Consider the following 13,481-nt stretch of genomic DNA (forward strand, 5'->3'; position numbering starts at 1 on the left):
GTTGTAGTTTAAATAGAATGCAGTTACTTTTTTAGCATTGAACATGAATTTAATGTATTTTGTTTTTCTTATTTTCATTAATATTACAGATAATAAATTAGAAACTGAAAGGTTAAGCAAGGCTTTGGCTAAAATCAAGGTAACCAAAATTTTTGCTGTTTCCATTTCATATCTGTTTCATTTTTACCCCAGTTTTTACCTTGATTTGCACATGTCTATTAATACAATTGTCATATTGTTGTAGGACATAGTCCTTCAAGTTAATTCTGCCGTGGCCGAAAAAGAAAAAGAAGAGAGATTGTTGGAAATTTATAACAGAATCGATGCCAAATCCACTGCATTTTTTAAAAGAAAAAAATTTAAGGTATGTAGATTTTAAAAAAAAATCTGTGGTCATGCACTTTTTGTGTGCGAATATTCTTTTTTACCTAAAATTTTGAACCTAAAATCTTTAATTAAATCCAGAAATTCTAAAATGAAGAGGAAACATATTGAAGAAAAAAACTGAATACATAAAGAGAAAGAAATTTATTTTTCAAATATATGTACACTTATTATTATCTAAATTAACCAGTTATTTATAATTAAAATTTATAAATTCATAATGTGATTATTCATCTTTGCATTATCGCTGCTGACATTTGAATTTTTTATGATGATAGAGTTATCGAGCCAGCTTAGATTAAATTGTGTAGTCTTTGACTCCTAGTTCACATTTTTAGTTTGAATGGAACTGTTCTTGTTTAACTGTATCACTACGAGCTGTAGTTGATTTTGTTAGCATAAGAATGTGCCTTTGTGTTCTAAATTCTTTTTAAATAAGAAGTTGTTTTGGACTATTTAGTCTGTCAGGAGTTTTGGACTATTTATCTTTTACCAGGTCTAGTAAAATCTCATAGATACATTGTTGAGAGATTGACAAATTAGGAGATAAAGCATGCAGAAACTAGTGGGAACACTGGTTTGCGTACTGAAATAAATTTCTAATTGTTAGAAAAGATGCTTAAAGAGAAAGAAATTGATATAAATTAGCCCAAATGTCTAGGAAGGCTCCAAATTAAAAAGCTGCATCATTTATATTTTATTATGTGGTGTTGCTACAAAATATAAATGTTACAACTCCAGGAACTCTACACGAAGATATGACTCTAACAGTGTCAGACAGACAGAGCACAACTAACTTTCAAAACTTGCCAACCATGCCTACATCAGGCTTTCAGTTTTGTTGTCATCAGCAAGTCTCACTCTAGGCAAGCAACAGAGGTGGCAACAGCCAATCTTCTGTTACAATTCATGCTGATTATGATTTTACTTCTCAATTTAACCTATGCTGTTTGAATTAAAATCTACCTGCTATTTACTAAACCTGTAGATTGAGAAAGTATGTGTCAAAATGAGACATAAAAGAAAAAAGTCAACATAAAGCTGTGTGTAAAACATAAAATAAAATGTCACTAATCTTCTTTCAAATATGTCTTAACTGTTATAATGCTATATGTCTTAATGATTTAATGCTACTTGATAAATTTTATAAGGTTGATTTTATTCTTAAATTTCTTTTATAATTATGTGTAATAATAATGCATGCTACTTATGGATCTATTTTATTCTTAAGGTGGTATTACAAAAGTGAAGTTCAGGTACAGATAATATCTTTAGTTGAATATATTCAGTTCCCATTTGCTGATAGGTCCTCAATTTTTTTTCATAAATGGTTCTTAAAAGTACTTAATTTCCATGTGTAGAAATGTGTGGGAAACCTGAGAGCAAGATATTTTTTTGACAACCTCGGATATTATAGAAAAGCTTAATTCAGCTCAGCAAACCATTTTAGGCCAGATTCGTAAACTAGGATTTGTCTATAAATATTCCAGATGGGTGCCTTATGAATTGAGAAAAATTTGCATGATTGAATCGTCATGTGCACGTCTCTGCTTGCTTGGAACAAAAATGCACCCTTTTTGGACCGGATGATAACTGGGGATGAAAAGGGGGTTACCTAGGAAAATAGCACTCTGAGCCCAGACAACATGCCCTTTCTGCTTCTAAACCGAGTGTGAGCCTAAGTAAGGGAATGGTGTGTATATTGCGGGACGTCCAAGGATCAGTATATTACGAGCTTTTGAAACCTTAAGAAAAGCTTAATTTGGAGAGATGCTGTCAGCAAATGGATGATTTAAACAAAGAAAAGCAACAGGGGATGTTCAATAGGAAGTACATCATACTGCATCATGATAATGGTACATCACATGGCTGGGTTGGTGACTTGTCAGAAAATCGCAGAGCTAGGCAGGGAAATTCTACCACATCCACCATACTGCCCAGACCTAGCACCATCTGTTTATCACTTGTTTCTTCCTAGCAAAATTTTTTCAAATTCAAAACTGAAGTAGATATTAGACAGGCACTACTCAAGTTCTTTGCCTGTAAGGACAAGACATTTTTCAACGATAGCATCCATAAATTACCATCATGCTGGCAATAGGTAATGATGACAATTGTATTGTGCAATAAATATTATTAAAGAAGAAATTGAATATTACTGAAAAATGTATTATTTTCTTTCACTTCCCAAATGGATAGAATTTCCTGGTATCCCTTATATGTACAAGCACTGTTCAAGAAAGACCAAACTTTTGCTGTTCTTTCTTTATTGCTAATTATACAAATTTTCAACTATTACTCCCTTCAAAGCACTACCTTCTAGTGTCAATGCACTGTTGCTTTCACTTCATTTAGTTTTGGAACTCCCGCTGGAAATGAATCAAAACCTTAAACTTGCCTCAATTATAAAAGAAATAAAAAACAAACTCGAAATTCAAAATTCTGAGTTTGGGGTGCAAATATTTGTTTGCTATATATGTTCAAAATCTTATGGGTGTAGTTAATTTTGTATGTGTATAATTGAAAAGAATGCTTATCAATCTAAATGATATAATTTTTTTGTCAATTTCAGAAATCTGATTTACTTTCCGACTGTCGCAAGTTACGGTTTGAAGGGTCTCTGGAATGGAAGAGTGCAAGAGGCAAAGTTATTGGTAACAGCTTATAAAATTATATCTCTAATTTTGTAGTGATATTTACCTTTTCTAACCATTTAAGCTTAAGTCATCATAAGGTTTTAGAAATGAAAAAATATTACTAAAAATAAGGTAATTGGTTATTTTTAATTTTGTTTTGCACAGATAAGGATAAATATAAATATGTAAATCATGTACCATCAGATACAAATATGTGTATTAAAAGGGGTAAAAAATTGTACCACCAAAAATAATGTAATGTACCATCAGTAATACATGTACCATAATTTGAGAAATCCTGTTCTATATAGTTTCAGGATTGAATTTTTCAGTCAGTTCTGCTGGATTTGCTAAATATTAACTTGTGATATTAATTATTATCTTCTGTTGCATATTTAGAAACTTGAAATAAGCAATAGTAAGGATTAGGTTGAAACAGCCGGTAAAAAATTGTAGCACCAAAAATAATGTAATGTACCATACAGGTACCATAATTTGAGAAATCCTGGTCTATATAGTTTCAGGATTGAATTTTTCAGTCAATTCTACTGGATTTGCTAAATATTAACTTATGATATTAATTATTATCTTCTGTTGCTTATTTAGAAACTGGAAATAAGCAATAGTAAGGATTAGGTTGAAACAGCCAACTGCAGTCCTAAAATTTAGAGGAGAAAATTACAACTTTGCCATTAAACTGTTCTTGCAATACAACCTACCTAATGGAACCTCTATTATAAAATAGCTGGAATAGATAATATCTGAAACTATTGTTCAACTTCAGACATAGACAGATTAAAAGTAAAGTAAAGTTTATTTTGCTATTTTTCATGGTTTTATAACTGAGGAAATAGACAATACAAATATTATTCATTACTTATCTATGATAGCTTTATAAAATGTTAGATGACTGACTTTGTTGGGTATTACAATTAACTGAAACAAGTTTCCATTCCATCCACAATCTTGGTTGCTTTACCACCAACTAAACACATAATTTAAATTACCAACTCGCACAGCAAACAGGTCTGTTACAGTCTGTGATGAATTCAACTAATGCTAAGTAGTGCTAGCAAGCAATGTCCACTCCAGTAGGCACGAACTGCAGCTTAAAATGTAGAATAGATTGGAATATTTGGATTATGGCAAAGCATGCAATAGCTGTTTTCAGTGCTAAAAGAAATATCAGAGCTTTCAAAATGGATTTTTTAAGTATTTTTCTTAAATGCAGAAATACGAATGGCAGATCTTCAAAACTGAAATTTTTTTCCTACCTTCCTTCTTCATTGTCATAGTCTTTTTTCTTTCTTTTTTTTTTTTAAGAGTCTTTTTCAGTACATTTAAAATTTCAAAAATTTCAAAATAAAAAATTTTTTCTCTTTCCACCATTTTTTGAGTTGAATTTAAAAAATTAAAAGATATAAAAATAAAGTAGATTAATTATAAAGTCCAAGATTAAATTGCCAACGTTTTCAATATTGAATTTTTTGGGAGTATTTTTTAGTGCAGAAGCAAGTGCCAAAGCTGTTCAGAATAGAATTTTTTTCATTAAAAAAAGAGCATTTATTATATGCTGTTGTTAATTTATTGTGTTTTTTATTATGTTTTATCTTTTATCTTTCTTACTCCTTCTGTGAATGTTTTTCATTGCAGAAACAGGTCGATTTTTGTTGCTACATTTTTTATCAGTTGAAAGCAATGATGAGGATAAAATCTGTTATAACATTATAACATGATTGTATTCTGAAGTTTTAGAGTCAATTTTTTTCCTAGTTACCTACATAACATCTAAATTTTTGTTCAGAGGGATGGATGGGAAAAAATAAGAGATCACATTAAAAAAAAAAGCACTGCACATTTTCTGTTTTGCACATAGCTTGTAATTATCTAGTGTAATTTAAATGTTTTGGCAAAAGTAGGAGCTGATTACTAAGTATTTATTTATTTATTTATTTATTTTTAATATTTAGATGTGCATGTCATAATATTATCTGATGTCATTGTTCTGCTGCAAGAAAATAATCAAAAATATTCTTTTGCTGCTTTAGATAATAAGGTATGTATATTTTTGAATAGATCTAAATTTATATATGCATTTTTACTTATTGCTTTTATGATTTGCCAACTATAATGCAGAGCTGCCAATATGCACAGTAAAACAGGAGACTCATAATTTTTTTAAATCAGATGTCCAGGTCTCTCGGCAGACCTCTTAATATATATAGTACAAAGTCTGAAATCTGAATGATAGAAAAAATACTACTTATGAAGGATATCAATTGCTTTTAAATGACAATCCCCTTGAGAGGGTGAATGAAATTAAATATCTAGGTGTTTTGTTGGACAGCAAATTTAACTGGAAAAAGCATATTTCCTACATTTCTAATAAAGGTGAGAGACTTCAGCGTGGGCTGAATCGAATTGCTTGTAATAGTTTTGGTGTTAAATCGAATGTTAGTGCAATTATTTATAAACAAGGCATTGTACCCCTTATTTCATATGGATGTAGAGCTTGGGGATTGTCTCTAAAAAAGAAAATTAACTCTAAACGCCTGCTTCGAGTTCAAAGACGAATTTTGCTGCGAGTTATAAGCGGTTACCGAACTATTAGTTACAATGCTGTTTTCTCTCTTGCTGGATTTCCACCACTGGATTTGTTTATTCTGACCTTTATAGATTACAAGAATAGTCTTGCAAATTACTCCAATTCTCACTTTGATCGTTTATTGCCCTTGTCTGTTCTACCACATCCTTCTGTAAGACAACCAGTACAGATTCTGGATAGTACGGACACTGATGTTAATTCATTCTCATTTGTGCTGTATACGGATGGTAGTAGGATTGATGATAAAGTTGGTTTTGCTTATGTTATTTTTGAAGATGATATTGAAATTGAGTGTCACCAATTTCGCATTAGAAATGAATGTTCTGTATATATTTCTGAGCTTCTGTGTATTAATTTTGCAATCAAGTGGATAATTAGCCAGAATGGAAGTGGTTCCAGCTACTTAATCTGTACGGATTCACTCTCTTCCCTGGAATCTCTTAAAAATACCTCTTTATGTAATGATATTATTGTCAGTATACAGCAGTCTCTTGGAGATCTGGAGAAGAGGGGTATTTCAGTGTTTTTTACATTTGTCCGTGGTCATTCGGGTAATTATGGAAACGAGAGAGCTGATTGGCTTGCTAAGAATGCAACTAAAAATGATATTAAAGTTGATGTAAATATTCCAAAATCTTATTTAAAAAAAACATTCAAAGCTCAAATGATTGAGCGGTGGAACTGTGATTATATCTCTTCTGATAAGGGATCTGTTACAAAAGCATTCTTCCCAACTATTTTTGAAAGACTGAAAAGTAAGGACTTGTTGCTCAATTTTAAAGCTACGCAATTTTTGTCTGGACATGGTAAGTTTAATGTTTATCTTGAACGATTTAAGCTGACATCTTCCAATTTGTGTAATTGCAGTCTTAGCGTTCAGCAAAATGTTTTTTACCTGCTTTTTGATTGCCCACTGCTTGATAAAGCAAGAAATCTTTTGAAATGTAGATTGAAATTCATTGGAATTCATTGGCCGCCGAAATGTTATGATTTTGTATCCTCGATTTCGGCCTACCGAGCTTTCAATGATTTTATTGACTTTTATTTTAAACACTGTTAATGATTTCTTTATACATTTTTATACTTTTGTATTTACTTGTGTTTTTTTTTTCCTTGTTATGATTTCATTGTATTGTTGAAAATTGATGATATTACTTACTATTCTGCCTTTTTCACTTACGATTTGTAGGTCTCGTGTGATACTTTGTGGTGCACGACGATTTCTTTTTCTTTAAATTAAAAAAAAAAAAAAAAAAAAATTCTGAAATCTGAAATTGTTGAGACTAAGGCAAATCTGTTCTTTTTTTGGTTGTATCAGAATGATTTGCTCATTGAAATGAGTTGGTTCTTTTTTATGTGCTCACTAACAATAACCTTAATGAAAAAGATCCAGAGTGGTGGAGGAATCAAGAGTAGCAGTGAGGATGGAGTGAAGAGCAGAAAAGAATTGAATAAGAAGTGGAATCACAGCCGGTTAGGGAGGTTGGAGTGAAGAATGAAAAGAATCAAACTGTGAGTGGGATCCTAAGGACCAGTTTGATCAAATACTACCTCCTTGAACCAATTTCTTTCAACTCTAGTTTTGAAATTCCCTAAAACATCCTTTCTACATAGAATTAACAATAAAATTCTAGAAATTTTTTTTCACAAATTTGGGAAAGAGTAAATATTAAACTCATTTTTACATGGGAGGACATACATTCTTTTTTCCCCCTAAAATGAAAATTGAACTTTCATGGAATGGTTCTAAGTGCTTCATTCTTTTTTTGTTGATGAAGTGTAAGTTTGCTTAGTAAAGTGAATCCATTCATGAATGAATAGCAGGGGTCTATTCTTGGCATACTTCCAACAAGAGCTGGTGTAAGCTGTAAAAGACCTACAACTCTGTTTTCCAGAATCGGAACGAATTCTCTTGTTAAATTTAATTCATTCTTTGAATCGCTTCTTGAGCAAATCATCCAACTTTAGTCACGACTTCGGCAATTATTAATTTAGAAAGTTTGTGGTTTAGTGTAAATCTGATAATATAACACATAAAAATTGTAAAATTAAAAATATTCTGTATGAATATTACTTCGAGAAAGAGGTACTTTACATAAAGAAAGATTTTTTTCCTGAATCACCAAAGTGTGAAATCAAAATGTAACTTGAAGTCAAAATGGTGATATTTTTTGCATTTAAAACTATATTTATTTAAATTTTACTTTTGATATTTGCCAGATTATATTTATTTGATATTTTATTATTTCCAGATTATATTTATTTAGATACCTATTTGATGTTTATTTGATTAGTATTCTCAGATTATATTTATTTGATATTTCCCAGGCTGCTGTCATTTCTCTGCAGAAACTGTTGGTTCGTGAGAAAGCTGGCCAAAACAGTAGGGGCATATACTTAATATCGTCCAATCCAAGCGATCCGGAAATGTATGAGATGTTGTGCTCCACGCCCAAAGACAAGAAACTGTGGCTTCAAGTAATCAGAGAATCTGTAGCTGCGTTGGCATCCCAAGGTATTCAGTGGGAATTTATTTTATCAAAAAATACTAGACCTGAAACCCTATTTTCTGGCTTTTGCTAGTATTTCATTTTATTTGATATAGTGTGAAAACTTAATTCCTACTGCTGATTGCTGCTGTTATTTTAGTGTTATAATTGTGATTTCTATTACTAAAAATATCATTATCATCATCGTCATTTAAGGCAGTGGTCTCAAATTATAGGCAGGCTGAATGCATGACCTAAAAGCAACTGATAAACCAGAATTAAAAAATAAATAAATGAATGAAACAAAGCAACATTTTTTAACTAAATTAAAATTTCTTTTTACTACAAATTCGTCAAAATATACATAAATAGCAATACAGTGAAACCTTGGTTAATGAACTTTATTCGTTACTGAAGTTAGTTCATCACCTGAAATATGAACTGAAACAATTTTGCTGGTATGAATTATTGTAAAATGATTTAATCCATTTGTGACCCGAAATGATTTTTTAGGAAAGAGAACTTTGTAAATAAGCTTGTAATCAGTGTTGCCAGAAATTTTTCAACTAAAATAGCAAAAGAAGACTAAAAAATTCGCAAAAAGTCAGAAATGACGTCAGAGATCACATGATTTTTGTTACATCATAGTTACTTTGATTCTTAAAGTCATTTTAATTATGTATCTTAGCTTTAACGAAAATTTTAAAACTATATTACTCATTTTCAATTGTTTAAATATCCATTCCTTTTGTAATTAATTCTCATTGAATATATATTTCTGTTTTAAAATTAATTTGTAAGATATTCCTAACATTTAGATTGTTAGCGCTTTTGTACTAAATTTTTTGAGCGGCACTTAATTTCTTTAATCCGTTTTTTTTTTCCTTAATTGTGAACATTTTAATTGAGGAATTCTTTTCAGTGAGTTTTCCGTTCTGGGTGGTGGACTTACTTCAGATTCTAATTACATGAGAAAGCCTTATTTGTTCTTTCACTGCTAAATTTTTTGCGTTGTTATTTAGAAAAATGCAGTTGCTTTGATTTTTAAGTGATTTCTATTCCTTAGTTCTTAGCAATATTATCTGTTTGGGTACCCAATGTATGGCTCGAAATCTGTAAGTTCTTTTGTTCGATTTGTTATAAGCATAGAACTGAGGGCAGGTACTGTCTTAAAAACAAAATTTATAGAGCAGTTAAATCATGAATATTAGTATTAAGTTACGTAATTTTGCGTGTGCGATTTTCTGCAAATTTGCAAATTAATGTAAAACCACTGAAGTGTAATGCAAAGCCACTGAAAACGGAGCACTTCACTCTGATATTAAAAGGTCTCCTTACAAAAATATCATATAGAATTTTATAAAAAAAATAGAATGGTTAACTTCTCTAGAATTATGGCCCTAGTTTTCTATAAATTATACTGAAAATATCTTAATAGAATCAGTGGTAAATACAGTGTTATTATCTATAAATTAGGTGCTAGATCTTTAGAATTATGTAGAAGTTAATTATAGCTTCAGTAGAGATAAGTATAGAGATTCTATCAAAATTTTTACAGAATTTCTACAGCTCCCACATAAAGAATCTGATTTAACTTCTATAGAATCAAGAGTGATAAAATTCTACTAAAAATATATAGGCCGTAATTCTAAAAAATTCTGAACCAGTTTCCTTGTTTTAAATTTTTGCAAAAGATATTGTAGCAGCTTTTGAGTATTTAATTCCATAATTAATCAGCTAAATTTTCTTTTGGGATTAAGAAGAATGAGTTAAATTTTCATTTCTAAATAGAATTTTTTAATCTAAATTTTGAAATGAAGTGTGCATGGAAAGGGGAGGACTAAAAACATTTGAACAGATGATTTTTTTCTAATAAATTTCTTAATATTGTTTGATTTTAAAAAAATAAATAAAAGTAATAGTTAAGCTTAATTTAAAATTCATTTCTTTTATCGTAGATGCATTCACAATAATTAAAAGTATTCATTTCATGAACTGAAATATTATAATTAACGATATAAATTTAACCTTTCAGTTAATGCTATGATATAAATAAATGCTACACTTTTACAAGATGGCATTTTTGTATTACATAAGCAATACACAAAATAAAAAAAAAATTGCGCAAAATGTATTACATAAATTTAGAAACTAAAAAACATCAAACTTAAAAAAAAAAAAAAAAAAAAAATGCAAAAATACCCATTGAGAAATAATTCAATGCTATTGAATAAAAAGTGTTTATTTTTGCTGTTTTTTAATTAAATAATAAACCCATATAATTTTTCAGGAACTCAAAATGTGTTTTGATTACAGTTCGGAAACTTTGCAGATTTTTATAGAATACCGTTTTATAAAATTTCTCAGTGATCTTACAAAACAGCATTTATATAGAGATCTGTTCTGTGAAAACTTTATAAAATTTCAATAGAATTTTATAGAGAAGTATTTCTATAGATGATCACCTGTTAAGTTCTATAGGAAATTCTACAGAGCTTTATCAGCATCTATGAAAAAGTTTTGCCAGAGTTGTCGGAGATCTATAAAATTTTGGATGTAACTTGTATAGAATTATGTACAGAGATTTATGTAGGCAGTCTTTAAAAATCTGTGCAGAATTTCTGAAGGTCCTGTATTATAGAATCTTATATGGTGCAGTAAACCCTTGCTTAATGTGGGGTTTATGTAATTAATACACATTGTGCATGGCAAAATCACAATCTGTTTGTAAGTTAATTTTCTATGGAAAAATGGCTTAGGTATAGTTCAGATTAGGAAAGTATGTGCAATTTATGCAAACCTAAATATTATTGTAATTAAAAGGAAAAAAGGAAACAGATGTTAAATGAAAAGATTTTTATGGCTGATTAATGAGCATTGCAAAAAAAAAAAAAAAAAAAAAGGCAGTTCTATATCTCCCGTTTTACTGGGTCGATTGATGAAATTCAACTTGCATTTTCATGTCTCGAAAGCGCGACTTAGGTTATGTATTAGATTTGTGTGTGTGTGTGTGTGTGTGAGTATGGCAAAGCCTTGAGGGCTATCTGCCTAAGAGGAGGGATGCCTTCGTGGAGGACTTTCTAAGGGAAACTGGCTCGTATACACTTTTTAGATTTATGTATAGCGTTGTTCTGATATAGGTATTTTGACACAAATCGGACTTTTTCTGAAATAACATATTAATTTTTTTACATATTTCAATTCTACAACTCAAATTATGCCAAACTACCAAGTTTTATAAAAATCGCACAAGTAGTTTTTAAAACATTAGCTCTCAGAATTTTAGCTCCTTAATGTTAATTGAATTTGGTATATATTTATTAATATCTCTTTTTTATGAAATGTTTTTGATTCTTCCTTTCGCATTTCGAAATTTAAGTTCATTACAAATAAAATTCACCCACTTTTAATGATTTATTTTTAAAATTTGTATTTTTAAATAATTTTTGTAAATTTTTTTAAACAAATTTTGATGTGTAACCTATAAAACTTTTACCATCATCTTAAAGTAGGTGTATTTCTAAGCATACCTGCAAAAAATTACAGTTTTTTTATTCAAAATTTTCTAAGATATATATGAATTTACATATTTTCACATTTTGAAATTTGGCATCTTTTTTTTTAGCGATAATAACGTCCAAATGTGGTTTATGGATTTTGTTATGGTCAATTGCCACAGCTATTTTTAACCTTAAATTTCAAATAATTTTTACGGAGAATTTATTATATGAATTTTTTCTCTCGATGCGTAATAAACATTTGTTAATACTAAATGAAAAGTTTTTTTTTTAAAATTACAAATGATATTATTCAAATTTTTAACTTTTTAAAAAAATATTTGTAGGAGTAAAATTTTACGTTCACCATGTTATCGTCTGCTACTTTACTTTAACTTAATTTAAATTGAATTGTCTAAAACTGACAAAGTTCGTTTGATGTTTACTTTCACAATGTTTTTAAGCAAACAGGATGTTGAGAGTTTGGATCGTGTCTTGGCTTTAAAAAAATATATATATATAAATATAAATTTTTGCATTAATCCTCTTAGAAAGAATGTTTTAAGTAGTAATTTTCTCTCATGTTGTAAATTATCTAAAAAAACATGTTCTTTAAAATAGAAAATATTAGGCTTAAAAACTCTAAATAATATGATTTAGATTATTTGCACCCGGTATAAGAATTGGGCCACTCAGTGGTACAAGATAAGCACTGTTTGAGTGGTTTATTTCTTTCTCATTTAACAAAAATCTTTAATTCAAATATTTATCCTTTGGACTTTGCTTTATTTATAGTTAAAATATCTAGGAAATGAAAAGCTATCTTCAGCTGAAACGCATTTGATGCAACGGATATTTTAAAAAAATTGACAAGCATGCAAAATTTATGGAAGTGTAACAATCAAAAAAACTTAATTTTCTTGTGTCAGCATTGAAAACAAATGTAGAAGTAAAGAATTGAATTAGGGAGAAAAAAACAAATTTTAAAGGGGAATCAACTTCAAGGAAGTTGGGTGTTCAAAGAGAGGAAGTTGATGTGCATTTGGACGTGCACGCCAGCAAATAGCAGCAATTGAGTTAGTACTAAAGGAAAAGACAAAAACCATATCATTGCAGATTAAACTGAAGAGCGACTGGTTTTTGACTATATGGTTGTATAAATTTAAATTAAGTCATAGAACATCATATCATATCATAAGCGGAACATCCCATGATTTCTCAGTTGAATTATTCGAAGATTCAAGAATTTATCCAGTGACGTTATAAGGTATTACTCCCATCTTCTTAACTTGTCTTCATGGTGTACGCTTGGTGTGTATTCAAGAGGCCCGTGGTTTGATTCCCGGCAAGGACATTGTTAATTTTTCATTTCCCCTGCTTTCCCCCCCAAAACCCCCTTATGTCTCTATAGTGGCGCTCGAACTAAAAGGTGGTGAATGATGATTCTTCACCACCAGGATTTGGCGACTGGGTCCCCTAATCCCCAGATGCCCTTTAAAAGGGGGGGAGTATACTGGATATTTCTCCCCTCCCGCCTTCTTAGCGTGCCTTCGTGGTGTAGTGGTTTGCACGCTCAGTGTGTATTTGAGAGATCCATGGTTCGATTCCCGGCAAGCGCATTGCTCAGTTTTCAAGTCTCCTGCTTCCGAAAAATCCTAATGTTTGTAAAACGTATATGGATATCATCTAAAGACATTATCCCTCTTGATGAAACCAGTCTTTCCTTTCATCTTCATGCCTTCAAAATGCTTAGCCTCTAAAGAATGTGTAAAGGCTCTGACCAAATACTGATAAAATGGATTGAATCGGATTATTAAATTACGACAAAGCAGGGCTATCTGCCTAAAACGAAGGATGACTTTGGGAAGAA

The 13,481-nt window shown here is 30.3% G+C and overlaps 1 protein-coding gene across 6 annotated transcripts in view; it reads left to right on the top strand.

The window, feature by feature from the left end:
- Positions 1-13,481, top strand: part of LOC118197830 (A-kinase anchor protein 13-like) — a 281,410-nt gene that overhangs the window by 216,305 nt on the left and 51,624 nt on the right. For all 6 annotated transcript variants that reach the window (XM_085812122.1, XM_035369379.2, XM_035369382.2 and 3 more), the window contains 5 exons: positions 90-139; positions 245-364; positions 2,957-3,038; positions 4,991-5,076; positions 7,954-8,140. In XM_085812122.1, coding sequence (XP_085668248.1) covers positions 90-139; positions 245-364; positions 2,957-3,038; positions 4,991-5,076; positions 7,954-8,140 — 525 coding nt within the window. The remainder of the gene's footprint in view (positions 1-89; positions 140-244; positions 365-2,956; positions 3,039-4,990; positions 5,077-7,953; positions 8,141-13,481) is intronic.

The sequence above is a fragment of the Stegodyphus dumicola genome, chromosome 2 (assembly GCF_044657685.1).
Source record: "Stegodyphus dumicola isolate Sdum_Otavi_A_Nest chromosome 2, ASM4465768v1".
Classification (NCBI taxonomy): domain Eukaryota; kingdom Metazoa; phylum Arthropoda; class Arachnida; order Araneae; family Eresidae; genus Stegodyphus; species Stegodyphus dumicola.